At 42.8% G+C, this 14,746-nt stretch overlaps 1 protein-coding gene across 7 annotated transcripts in view; it reads right to left on the reverse strand.

Annotated features, from left to right (window-relative positions):
- Window positions 1–14,746, reverse strand: part of rbms1a (RNA binding motif, single stranded interacting protein 1a) — a 493,792-nt gene that overhangs the window by 101,566 nt on the left and 377,480 nt on the right. For all 7 annotated transcript variants that reach the window (XM_039757486.1, XM_039757481.1, XM_039757480.1 and 4 more), the window contains exon 3: window positions 1,253–1,311. In XM_039757486.1, coding sequence (XP_039613420.1) covers window positions 1,253–1,311 — 59 coding nt within the window. The remainder of the gene's footprint in view (window positions 1–1,252; window positions 1,312–14,746) is intronic.

Genomic DNA, 14,746 nt, shown 5'->3' on the forward strand with positions numbered 1-14,746 from the left:
GGCATGAGACAACCAACCTGTTAGGGCTAATGAGATGAAGTGCTTATCCAAATAAACAGACGTTTTAAGAGAAAACAGTGAAATTCAAGAATGCGTAATTAATTTTGATTTTCACCATAAAGTAATAATCTGGGCCCTGTTCTCATGTCATTCCTGCTGCAATTTCTGTCAGCTACGCCGGCCAACTTTGCTCCAGTTAAAGTGGCAGACTTGGCACCGAAGCCCGCATCGGCCATCTGCCAGTCAGGCAGAGCCGTCCATAATAGAGACGGTACACGCCCAGGGTGCCCCTATGTTTATTACACTCAAAGAAAAAAAAAAAAAAAGTCATAAAACGAAACGCTCTTAAAACACATCAAATAAAACAGAAAACCTGCAGCCCGCCGAAGCCTACCGCTGTCCACTTTTCACTTTGTGGTCATCCACTTTGGACAGATCTCCCAGAACAGCACAGTCTGTTCAAGGGCGTACTTCGGTTTACATTTGCAGCAGTTGCGGCCAATAATAAAAATTACAGGAAACTTTTCTCATCGGTTTGTGGATGCCTCTGTGGGCGGACGATTTGGGAATAAAGAGAGGATTAAATGTGCGCAGACAGTGCATAACCTTCTGGTGAGTCTCCTTTAAGGCAAGGGGCCAAAGGAAAGGAACGGAGAGGAAGGGGGAGGGGAGGGGAGCACAAGTCAGACGCGTCCGGCTCTCTTCTCAATGGATAAGTAAAGAGCACGGGACAAAATAAAAAAGAGGAGAGAATGAGAGGTTAATAGATAGCTTCATATTCAAGGCTTCTACAAATAGACGAAAAACACATAGCATTTAGGGAGAAACCTGCCATACATTCAACGCACAGAAAGCCACCAGACTTGGAGCAGGAAAAGCAGAAAACAAAAAAAGCGGCAGCCCCAGCCAAGTCTGAGCGAGAGCGGCCAGATTGTGCAAGCGTGACTTTGAATGGGACCGAGCGAAGGACGCTCAACTGTCAGAGGAATCACATGGCGGCTTGACAAGAGCTGCTTCTCGGCTCCAATGAGTGAGAAACGACATCTGCCAAGAGGCATGGTGGGCAGCAGCTGTCAGCAGAGTGGGTGAGGCGGCCCAAGTTCAGCCAGCCTCCCCTCAGCACTGAGCACCTTCACCAAGCTCTGCTGATCTGAGGATGTGTGAACGAATGGCGAGCACAAGAACCTCAGCCTGGGGAAGCAAGCAGGATTTGTAAAGATCACACGGAGCATATCCTTCAAGAAGCCAGTACCTTTGCATTTGTTTGTCGTCTTGTCCAGGATGGCCTTCGTGGACACAATTTTGCCGTACCTTTGGGAGAAGAAAGAAGACATTAGAATTCAGGAAGAGCTGCCGATACCCGTGTTCGCAATCAAGACAGGCGCCTGGTGTTCTGCAGCACAAGCACATCACACCAAGTCTGCCTTGTGTGCCTTTTTTCTTTAAACCGTTAGATGCATTTTCGTTATAAGAGTAAATGACATGTTTCTTTTTTTTCTTTTTTGGGGGCAGAAACTCTCCACCATCAATATAGTCCATCCATTAATGAACCTCTTAAACATAGTATGGCGTGTGAAGGTGGAGTCAACCCTGAGAGAGTTCCACTGGATGGGACAGCACACCCCATATCACTAAGACTAAGTCTGGGTCACACTGGGTCCACTTTCAAAATCCCTACATATAGGATAGTGGGCAGGCAGGCACCCCAGAATTGTAACCAGCACTAATATATGTTAATATTTTAAAAAATAATTAAATAAAGAAATACACAAAAAATAAATATTCTGTAATGTGACAATAAGCAAAAACAGTAACTGAATATACTGTAAAATAAGTCATTATTATGTCATTTTGCAATCTGCTCAATCCAGACCAGGGTCACAAGCTGGTTTTTAGCGGGGTAGAGTCCATCGCAGGGTAAACACACACACACACACACACTCAACAATTTAGCATCGCCAATTCACCTAAAATGCACGTCTTTAGACAGTGGAAGCAAACCCACACATGTCTCTTGCTTTGTTCACATGCATCAGGCAGGCGGTAAATGCGTGTTTCTAAGGTGAAAATTCCACAGGAACGTCCTACAAACTTGGAGCTCATGTTTAGTCTGGCTGCTGTTGGACGTATTTAGGAGAAGGGTCTAGCTGCAGACCTCTGGAGCCCTGCGATTTTGGAGTTCTACTAAACAGCCATTCAAATTGCGTCCTTATGTCACAGGATTTCTAGTAAAAACTGTCGTCAAGTGCATTGGACTGCACACAGAAGTGTGAAAAGATGAAGAGGAAGAAGAAAAGATTTCCACACTGAAAACTCTAAGATGGGTCTGTCTGCAGCCTGGTAACACAGCAAGACACTCCATTCAATAGCCACCATTGCTCCTACATAAGGTAACCCACCCAGAAGCCTAATCTTAAGAGTTAGGATGTTTTATGAGAACAAAACATGAGGGTCGCCTTGAAATGGGCATTGAGAAAGGTGTAAATGACTGGGCATACTGCGTAATGCCACTGACGTGTAAGGCAAAGCGACCTATTCTGCATTCGTCATACGGTGGAGCTGGGAAGTCGTAACTCACAGTTGCATCATTTATGACCTCTGCACGTCTGTGCTCCTCACGTAGGAAAGTAAATATGGATGCTCCATGAAGGCAGGGGTTTGGCTGCTGTTCCTGCAACACACACTAACTAATAGTTCTACTGTATAGTCCTGATCGATGAAGAGCAAGAAAGGCACAAAAAGTTCATTGTCACATCTAAAAAAAGATTATTACGCTTTTGGTCAAGATAAACAATGGTTTCTGCTGAGAAGCTGCAATTAATACAACCGCACAATGCAATCAACCATTGAGTGCCATATAACAACAGCAGCACATACAGTATCAAGCCGACAGCAGTTATTCTGTTACTGTTCATCCTGTCAAGTTAATGTTTACCTCCACAATATTCAGCATTACAGATTGAAGTTTAAAGGAAATTCTTCTAATAAACAAATCAAACCAAATCAACTGTTACTGCACTTCTCCTGCCTGCGGTGTACGCCGCCATTTTGGATTTGACATCATACTCTGAAGTCGGACAAGCTTGCACGTTTGCGAGTAGGAATTCCGTCTCCCGTCTTAGTTGAATGCAGCTTAACCCTCACCGAATGTGTGCAGCTGGACTCTTATCAGTATTCAAAGCACCGCATTGTGACGCTTCACCTTCCCACCGCAGCACATTCACGTGAATTTCCGGTTAGACTATTTGGAGAAGCATGATGTTGCTGTCGATGTGTTACATGGTCTGTACAAAAAACAATGAAAGATAAACTGTACGTTTTCATGAAACTGTATGTATTATATGTGTATCACTTTGCTCCAAATGTAATTCTACCACAAAAATGGCATTTCTGGCTGATCAGGTTATATTATTTATTTTATACACTTGACTAAGGTGAAAGGTCAGTGTTATGGCACAAGTCGGAGAATTAGGGTAGCTCTGTTTTCTCCAAATTGTCCGACTTGGGGGCTTCTGTAGAATTTCATTTTTACCAGCTCTGCCTGATGGCATGTAAATGCAGCATCAGAAACATAGGGCTTGTAGAAGACATTTATGTGCTACTGGACAGTGGAAATTTCATTCAATCGCCGTACGAACTCAGAGCTACGAGAGCCAGGAATGGCACTGTTGTGGGTGAACTACATTTGTAGTGAAGTGATACACATATAATACGGAATGGTAGGTCTGGCCGCAGTCACATGCTTTGTTTCCTCTGAGTTGTCCGGCTTGTAGCTCACGAGTTCGTAGGGTGTTCATGTGGAATTTCTGATTTGGAAACTCAAATTTACTGTATATGCGATAAATGTGCAAATACAGCATCAGACAGCAGGTGAGTGCAGCAAAAGCTACCAGAAGTGATGTAATGCTGACCTTTCACCTTAGTCAATTGCATAAAATTAGAAATACAGCATAACCTGCTCAGTAAGAAATGCAATTTTTGTGACTGAAGGACATTTGGAGCAAAGTGATACACATGCGATAAGTTTAGTTACTCTCTATCCCCACCAAAAAATGACAGTTTATCTTTGATTGCTTTCTCTATAAACCAAGTAACACATTAACAGCGGCCATGTGTTCCTCAGAATATTCTGACAGGAAAGTCACGTGAACAATGCACTGAAGTGGGAAGGAGAAAGGTCACAAGCTGGAGCTCAGAAACCTCTGACAGCGCGTGAATGCAGCACACGAGCCACAGGATTCCCATGTCAGATTTGTGACTTCTTGTGTATGTGTGTGCATATGTCCAATATAAGTGCATAGAGCAGCTGCTTTAATTCAAGAAGCCCTAAACGGAGTCTGCATATGAAGTGTGGTTTCCGTCTATTAATGTAGCACTTGATGGTCAAACGTTTGTGTGCGCTCACCCATCAAAACACAGTTCTTCTCTACCTTGATGGGCTTTCATTTCAAATTGTGTGCAGTACCAGTGGAATGAATTAAATATGAACTTATTAAATATAAGAACATACATAAATAAGCAATACAAAATGTATTTCACGATGCATTTGTTATTAATGCTCACATACAGTGGGTACAGAAAACAATCGCGCCCCCCCCTTCCAAAATATTCACATATTGTTGCTATGCGATTTATAACATCCAAGTGAAAGAAATAACATCAACAGTTCAAAAAAAATATAAACCCAGAATCACTAAGATGGTTAAAGGATCACCTCCTCCTAAGAATCCTTGTAAACTCAATCAGGTGTAACTAATCCCCGTCTCCACTGCACCCCAAACTAATTGGCTTCCACCTGTGATCAACTGTATCCATTCTGATTTGTTCAGCTATTCCTGGACCATTCCAGTGCTTGGAAGTGCAACTGAAAGCAAACAATCAACTATGAGCAGCAAGGCACTGATAGATAGATAGATAGATAGATAGATAGATAGATAGATAGATAGATAGATAGATAGATAGATAGATAGATAGATAGATAGATAGATAGATAGATAGATAGATAGATAGATAGATAGATAGATAGATAGATAGATAGATAGATAGATAGATAGAATAAGGAAAAGCACTATATGATAGATAGATAGATGTATCAATCCCTAGGCGCACACGATAAAGTCCATAATCAAAAAGTGGAAAGTGTTTGATACTACTAGGACCCTTCCTGGATCAGGCCATCCCTCCAAACTGGACTGAAGAACGAGATGGAAACTTGTCAGACAGGCTATCAAGAGACCTATGGCAACTCTGAAGCAGTTACAGGAATTTTTGGCAAAGAGTAGTCATTGTGCACAGGCGACAACAATATCACAAATGCTCCACAAATGTGGCATGTATGGAGAGGTTGCAAGAAAAAAGCCACTCCTCACTCCTCAAGCCGCATTAAGTCTCAACTGAGCTTTGCCAAAACAAACCTTGAAGATACTGAGGTCAAATATAAAAAGGTATTATGGTCAGATAAGACCAAAATTAAACTATGTGGCTACGATGCCAAACAGTATATTTGGTGGAAAGCCAATACAGTTTACTAACCAAAACAACACAAACCTACAATGAAGCATGGAGGTGAAAGCATCCTGTTGTTGGGGGTGATTTTCTGCAGCAGAGACTGGGGTACTTGTCAAGATAGAAGGAAAAATGGATGGGGCAAAATAGCGTCAAATTCTTGAGGAAAACCTGCTGCCCTCTGCCAGAAAGTTGTCAATGGGAAGAAGGTTCACCTTCCAACATGACAATGACCCGAAGCACACAGCAAAATTGAGAGAAAGGAGAAAAAGGTGAACATCCTTGTGTGTCCTAGTCAGAGCCCAGACTTAAACCAGACTGGAAATCTGTGGAATGACATGAAGACTGCAATTCACAACGGTCATTGTCCAATTTGACTGAGCTTGAGCAGTTCTGTAAAGATGAGTTGGCAAATATTACAAGTCTAGATGTGCAAAGTTGGTAGAGAAGAATCCCAAAAGACTCATGGCTGTCATCAAAGCAAAAGGGGCTTCCACAAAGTACTGACACAGGGGGTGATCCTTTAACCATCTCAGTGATTCTGGGTTCAAATCTTGCTATTTTTTTACTGAACAGTTGCTATTATATCTTTCACTTGGCTGTTATAACTTGCATTGAGTAAAGACAGCTGGAGAAATATTTGTTGTGTGTGACTTCATTTCATTCCACAAAGCAATAAATAATGTGTGAATATTTGGATTGATTCTTTCCTATACCCACTGTATCAGTGTTTTTTTAATGTATTGTCTGATTTCACAATGCATGTATTTATTTAATCTTCTCTGAAATATTACTAAATAATCTGTCAATTCACTCACTAGGCAAGCCAACATAACATTTAGCTAAACATCATACAAGGCAGATCTCCAATTGGAAAACAATGCCATAAACATGCAACAATTGACAGGAAGACGCTTACTGAGATAATTGAGCTATTATACGTATTGATAAGTGTAATAAGTGGCTCAAGGGTCCTGCAAAAATAATCATTACACAATTACTTTCATATAGGAAATAAAATGTTCAGCTGATGGCTCACAATGATAATATTTACTAAATGAGCAGAAATAGTCAAATTCTTAACAGCAGCACCATATAATCCACTGGAAGTGCAAGTTGGATCTACATAGCTCACGTTTTGAAGCAACGTTTATTTCTTCTCAGCAAGTCCACCTTTACATTATAGACGGGGACAATAAGAACATCACGAATATGACAAACGAGAGGAGACCATTCAGTCCATCCAGCCCGCTGCTTAAGCTGATAGCTAAGCTGTTCCAATATTTCATCCACATACTTATTGAAGGTTGTCAAGGCTTCAGCTTCAATTACATGTCTAGTTAGTTTGTTCAGCAGTCTCTCAACTCTTTGCATAAAGAAGTGCTTCCTGGCTTTAGTCCTAAATGTACTTCCCCTTAATTTCCACTGGTATCCACAAGTATGTCATTCACCGTTAACCTGAAAGAATTCTGCTGGATTGACTTATCAAAGCCTTTGAGAATTCTGAAGACCAGGATTAGATCCCCACACAGTCTCCTCTGCTCGAGACTAAACAGGTCTAACTCTCTGAGTCTGTCAGAATAGGCCAAATCCTTAAGTCCCATGATGCACCTGGTTGCTCCCCTCTGTACAGCTTTAAGTGCTGCTATGTCTTTCTTGTACCAGAGCTGCACACTGTACTCCAGATGTAGTCTTATGAGTGCATTCTATAGTCTGAGCATAGTACCCCTTGACTTACAGTTTTTATCATATAACCTAACATTTTAATGCCCTTTGAAGATCAGGGGTTGCCAACCTTTGCAGTGTCACAACCCAATGTGTCACATGGCAGTGTGTTCCTGACCCACGTGAATTTAGCATGATTATATGAGCGAGGAGAGTGGGGTGGTCCTCCTCTGTGAATCGAGTGTGATCATCAAAGCGGGGAAGGTGTCCCACATAATCACCAGAGTGTTAGATGAATTAAGGGTGACTGTCATTGTTTTTCATCCTTGGTGAATCAAGCACAATTGTTAAGAGTGGGAATTTAGGAGGTCATCTTGAATCGGCCTCGATCCATCTGCAATGCTGCCATGGTGACTTGAGTGTGATCATCATACTGTTGAAGGGGTAGGATCTGATCCGGGATTGGCCATTGCCCACCTGCAATGCTACCACGACCCACAGGTTGGGAAACACTGCCTTACATGGTGAACATAATCCTTTAAATCCTTTTCCAAGGTTGCTGCCTGTAGGGCTATGTCTCCCATCTTGCATTTACAATTGACCATGTGAAGTACTTTTTACTTTTCTATATTAAACTGCATTTTCCAAATGTTTGGCCAGTTCATACACATGAAAAGATAAATGTTACCTGGTGGTGTTGCTTTTACTATTGGTGAACTGTGTTTGTGACGGCTAGCTAAGGTATGTGGTGGTTCAGCTTGCCTCTTAATGACATCAGTCATATTGATAAGTTGGCATGCCATGACATTCTTGAGCCTGTCAAATCAACATCAGAACTGCAGCCACAGCTTATCCTGGAAGCACCAGATGAACTAATCCCCTACCCCAAAAGGGTTAATGAGTAAAAATGAACAATTCAACGGTTGGTGTGTCCCTGCAGCACTGGGTTCAAGGAAGAATCTTCTTCTGTTTGGGATTTCAGTTCATTAGAATTAATGAAGTTGTATCAGCAATTCAGCAGTGTCGAACCTGGACTAGTCCAATTTAGTGACAAGGGCACCCGAGTGTGTTCCTGCAGCACTGGGCTCAAAGCAGGAGCTACCTTAGGATGGGATGCCAGTCTGTCAGAGTTCATTAGAATTCTTGAAATAGAATTAGTGACAATGACGCCAAACTCTCAAACCTGCTTAGTGGAATTCAGGGTTGAGGTTTAGAAGAGCTAATTAACACACATGCCTTTGGGAAGACCAGGACGAAAACCCACACAAGCATGGGCAGAACATGCAGCCACGACTGGGTGTTAGATCTGAACACAGTCCATTAGTTACGTACATTTAAATTAGGAGCAAACAAGTCGACCAAGTTTTGTATTTTCATATCCTAATGCACAATTTGATTTGATACTCAAAAATCACAGAACTGAACTGTCGAGTAAACAGCCGTGGCTTCTGGTTTTATGTGCCGTTTATGTCGACCGGCTGCAGCCTTTTAACGGGATATGACTTTTAGGTGTACAGATGATATCTTCATGCTCACAATGCCATTCATTCTCAAACCTGCTTAATCCAGTTTGGGTTCACACTGGCTGCAGCCTATCCCAGCACTGGGTTCAAGGCAGGAGACAGCCCAGGACAGGGAGCCAGTCCGTCACACAGCCCACTGGCACACCCATAACTCAGAGATGGGCCATTTTGGAGCTGCCAATCAACCTAAACTACACATCTTGGGAATGTTAGACGGAAAACTGGGAAGAACATGCAAACTCCATACAGATAACCTCCTGGACCCCAACATTCATGGTTGCTGCAGGTTGTTTAAGCAATCAAAATATCCCAGATGTCAAGACAACAGGCTTTCCGTGGTGCTTATCTGCATGCATCTAAATCATAGATTCTTAAACTGTGGTGCTTGTTGGGTCATACAGGGTCATGATGCACCATTGTATTCAATGGGACGGGATCACGTGAACGGTTTGCAAAGTGTCTTTCGATGGTTCACTGTTTAAGCAATTGACACTGCTCTGCTATGATGTTAGCTGCGATTCTCCAAGGGGGACCCCGACCCCATCTGAAGGTTACCATGGACTTGGTCTTAGAGACACTAAGAACAGCAAGATTGGGTTAAGCGGAAAAAAAAGTTTAAGAAACCCTGCATTAGAGTTTTGCTTCTAGTTTGGGCAACATGGTGGTGCAGTAGTTAGCACTGCTGCATAATAGCTCCAGGGTCATGGTTATGCTACTTGAGTTTACACCTTCATCTTGTAATCTCAAATATGTCCACATCTGGCTGACTAGTGAACTTGCCCCAAATAATGGAATGAATTTAAAAGGCTGTAAAAGAGCACTTGGGTGTAAGAGGAGGTGGTGGAGGAGGAGGAGCAATAATGTAGCCTCAAGCCCCGCCTCTGACTCCTCCTCTGCCAGCACAAGAGGTGCTTGTCATTGGGAAGATCGACACAGAGGAAGGTGTGCCAGTGTGTTCTTTGTAACTGTGAAATTGACTCAATGGTGGCTGATAAATGAGGTTACCTAGTAGTAGCACCACCTTTTTGATGTGTTTTCTCCAGCTTTCTTTTACAAAGGGCTTTGGCAACACTGTAGTGAAATAAGCAAGTATATATTATAAATGGTGGGGCAAATCAGCCAGATGAGGTGGATGCTTAGGATAAAGAGGTTTGGGTTGTCTTACACTGAGGCAGCCAGGGCTAATCCTCTCCTCTTAAATAATCAAGTAGCAGCTTTAAACAGCCTTTAATGGGTTTTGGTCAAAAGAGGGTTTGTAACACCAAAACTTCTCTGTCTGCTCTAGCTGTGTAGGCTGAGCTCCTACTAAATTCAGGCTCTTGGGACCTCTGCTGATGGGGGACCTCCCAGTCAGTGGCCAAGTATCGTGCAAAGCGGCTAACACCATTTGGTGACTATTCACAGAAACGTTTAATGCATGTAGGTGAAAATGATCAGATTAATTTGACTGGGTGAGCCCCATTTTGTGCAGTATGGCTGGAATTCGTCGCTGATCGCTGTCATCAGTGCGCAAAGCAAAGAAAAACGACGCCTGAATGGCACGCAGGAGCGCTGCCGCTCTCGGCCTCTCCCAATCCTGGAGGCTTGTTGTTTGACCACCTGTCCGCTGTGAACATTTTAGCTATTCAATCAAGGTCGTACAGAATAAAAAGGCAGGTGCTGGCCTGATGACGTGAGAGCACAGTGGGACGCAGCTGCAGGCTACACACGTCACCATCAATGGAGCAAAAGCATTTTAAAATAGAGATTAATAATCTCCATTCAGTTCCCAATCCATTTTTAATGATTTTACACACACACATGCATACATTTATTTAGTGTGGCTAATTTACCAACAATAGTTATTTTGTACCTCTAACTGGCTGAGTAATGCAACTTTCCACCCGGTGCTGCCACCTCCACCTCTTGACAGGCAGCAGCACACAGACGTGAATGGCCCACTGCCATTTGATTATGTTGTTTGAGGTGTCCATTTGCGTGGTTTAACTCTCACGTCCATGAGACATGTGGGTTTGAGTCACTGGTGACTCTAAGCTGACGACATGTAAGTGAGAGTAGAAGGGTGCATGATGACCCAGTAGTTCCCGCACAGCCCAGCTGGTGTCTCTGCAATTTTTCATGTTCTCTCCATGTTTGTGTAAGATTTTTTTCCACATGCTTTAATTCCCCCCCACATTCCAAAAAGGAACTCTTTTAGACTCTAAAATAACCCAGTATAGATGATACTGGAGAGGTGCCCCAGTGGTTATCACACAGCTTCTGGGACACTGGTTCAATTTTGTTTGTTTGGGGAATTATTATTATTAATACTACTGCTAATAATAATACATTGTATTGATATAGTACCTTTCCTATGCTCAAAGTGCTTTCATCTTCATGCACCATCTGTTGGAATGTACTGTATGTTGTAATGCATGTAGTAATAAAATGCATTGCACTTGTTATTCCAACAGACGGCGCATCACAAGCAACTCTAGTAATAAAATGCATTACTGCTAATGTTTGTGATTTGCCTTCTGTTGGAATGACAAACGCAATGCATAAGTCTCAGTTATGGTCCACGTCATTTTCTAACTCACTTAATCCAGACTAGGGTCACGGTTGGGGGTTAGGTATGAGGAGTGCTGGAGCCGATCCCAGTATGAAATTTGTAAAAGCAGTGCTAATGTTTGTTATGTGCCATCTGTTGAAATTACAAAAAACAATGCATTTTATTACTACACAAGTTTATGATGCACCACCTGTTAGAACGACAGAGACACGGCAACCAGATGGACACCCAGATACACAGACACTTATCCTTTTATTGAGGTGGATTTTGTTTATTTTTTAAAATCTATTTTTGAGTTTGTTTGGTGATCTTGAAGTATTTTATTTTATTCCTGTCCTGTTTCTTTGTTTACATGACACAGTGAGATGTGATGCTATAAATAACATTGCTGCTCTGTGAATAAAACGTCTTGAACTGCAAGTCTAGCATAGTCAGCTTCTTCATTAAGTAGCCTTTTTCGTTTTTGATCTCCTGTTTGACTTTGAGTTCTAGTCATGTTTTGGTTCACCAGTCGTTTGTTTTTATGTCTCTGACTTGGTTTTCTCTTCTGCCTCCAATTCTTACATCTTATTTTTACGTACTAGAATCCGTCGACACATAACAGCCACTTTGTTAGTTACTCACCCGCCACCACCCTTTGAGTGTCAATTTTAACACTGTCAGTTTCAGCGCCACCTCGTCGGCCAGCCATAAATTCTTTGCCTTCCTGAGTTTTGCCGAAAGACTCTGAGGCATTGCCCGGGGTCAGAAGGTCATAACATAATTAAGCATGTACAAACTGTGTTCTTATTGTGCACTCAGCTGACATCTAATTTATCTAATGGTAGTACAGAGTCACCCTGCGCCTTGTGGATCCAGCAACTTGGGTTCCAATTCCATGCCTCGATTTATTCCCTGAAATAATTCAATTGCTCCCTAACTCAATGATTTCGAACCCTACAACCTCAGAGATCTGCTGCTGCCTTATGGATCCAGTATCCTGTGTTCCCAATAACACTTCCTTGTTGTCATCTGTGTGGAGTTCACCTATTCTACTCTGGGTAGTCTGGTTATTGCCTCACATTCCAAAGATGTCAATGTTATCTTGACAGGACATATCCGTGTGTGTGTGTGTGTGTGTGTGAGTCGGCCCTCTAAGGGACTCGTGTCCTCTCAGAACTTGTTTGCTGACTTGTGCCCACTTCTACCAGGATAGGCTCCAGGCTCCTATGACGCTGAATTCAGCAGCCTTTAGAATGCTACACATTAGGTCCTTGCTACCCATGAATTCCATTCCCACAGATTTGCTTACCTGCCATTATAAGCTTGTAGCTCATTTCAAGACTCTTGTGTCTGTCTACTTGCTCCTATTAATGGTCGTGCACATAACAACAAAAACACTCTGAGAGGCCTATTGTGCAGCAGTGAAGCACGAAATTGAGGAAAAACAGGGCTGTGATGCCCTTAGATGTCTGGGGCTAAACGTGTGGTACACTGAATGGATCAACGTGTGTCTACCTGGAGCTGAGAGGCAATTCAGGATGGGGACGGGGGCTCACAGTTGCTCCTGACAAATGAGGAATTACCAGCCAAGTGCGGGTCATTAAGTTCCTGCCCTTTGTTGTCACTGCCTAGTGCTACTACCAATTGGATAATTTAGGAAGGTTCTGCAATCGGCTCTTGGACCCTGATGCAGCACCAAGAAGACAAAGAAAACTTGACTATCTAGAGGAAGTAAAAGTCGCAAAGAGGTTTTCAAAGGAAACCCGTGGAGGCATCATTACCAAGCCACGAGGTGCAAAATCGGAGTGCTGGTGCATCCAATCCCACCCTTTTGCTCTCTGTGCCTGACCCCATGAGTACTGTCCATTCGTCCCACGCGAGTTGGAATGATCACAATGCGTTCCATCCCTCCCTTAGTTTAATTCATGGGGTATCTACCTGTCTACTTCAGAAACGCGGATTAACAACTTTGTTCTGTTCTGTTAACAAGTCTACACATTTGGGGAATATTCCATGTGTTCTCAGTATTTTAGGCAGTTTGTTTAGATAAATGGATTCTATTTCTGCAAAGGCATTGAAGCGCAGTGATAGTGAAAGTGCTTTACCAAGTATTCCTTAGCGCAAATGCATTGTGATGAGTTTAGCTGATTTTCAGTACATGAAATTACGCACTTATGATAACAGGCAGTAAAAAAGGTATGGTGAATAGGGTCCACTGGTACCTAACCCCATTGTTCCCTTATGATCAATACTTCTGTAGCTGCTGTTCTTGTTTCCGCTGGGTTTATCAATCAGCCGTAACACATGCATTTCAGAAGAGGTCATCTACCTGAAGCTAAGCATTTCTGGCCCAGCCAGTATTGGATGGAAGACCATCTGGGAAAAGCTTGGATTGCTGCTAGAAGAGGTGTTGGTGAGGCCAGCAGGGGGTACTTGTGGTCTGTGTGGGGATCTCAGTACCCCAGTGCTGGAGTGGGGACACTGTGTTGTAAATATGGAGCCTTTCTTTGGATAAGACATAAAACTGAGGTCCTGACTCTCTGTGGTCATTAAAGATATGTCTATGTATCTTTAAAAAGAAAAAAAAAAAAGTAGGGTATATCCCGATGTCCTGGCTAAATTGGCTATTGTGGCCTTGTCCATTCTGGCTCCCTAATCATCCCCTGTTTCTAACTGGCTATCTCTCTCAGCCCCTAAGAGCTCATGTGTGGTGAATGTAATGGCGCAATAATGGCTGCTGTCGTATCATCTATAAGGGTGCTACACATTGGTAATGGCTGAAGTAGTTAGCCTCGGTCTATGTAAAGTGCTTTGAGTAGAGAGAAATGCTCTACATAAATGCAAAGAATTATTATTATCATTAATAAATAGCCTCCGTTCCCGTTTCTGCTGGATTTTTCAGAAACCTAACCCCATGGATAACAAGAATTCACTGTATTATGTTTATCCAGCACAGGAGGGTAAGTGAGCGGTCTGGGGTCACACAGTAGCTCAAATTTGGGAACTGGACCAGCAGCCTTACGATTTAAAGTGCAATGATGCTGCCCCTATAGCACCACCTACAGGCCCCAAGATGCAATGCAACCAATTTGTCATAACCTTCAGGGCTCGCTCGTTGTGTTAAACTGCTTAAGGGTCCTCTGCCGATTATTGTGTGGGTTGAGGTGCTGCTGATCCCCTCTCACTCATTAGACAAAAGCACACCATGAACCAGGAGGGTCAACATGAGGGCTCCCAGCCTGCACTTCTCACCTTCAATTAGAGCAAATGTGCCACTCTCACTACTAAATGTGGCTCCATAGGCAGAACTGCATTGGGCTGCAGAACTGTAATCAAGTGACTGGAATGAACTCCAGCCATGCAATTAAAGTGCAGAGTCCTGCTTTCTGACCAGGCCTCATTTGCAAGTTAAATCTCTAAAAACTAGTTAAGTTTTCTAATTTAATGAACCGAATAGGCTAATAGGCGGCATAGTCAATTTAGCAATTTCATGTGTCTGATGGATTTAAATATCATGCAA

Source organism: Polypterus senegalus, chromosome 6 (genome assembly GCF_016835505.1).
Source record: "Polypterus senegalus isolate Bchr_013 chromosome 6, ASM1683550v1, whole genome shotgun sequence".
Taxonomy (NCBI): Eukaryota; Metazoa; Chordata; class Cladistia; order Polypteriformes; family Polypteridae; genus Polypterus; species Polypterus senegalus.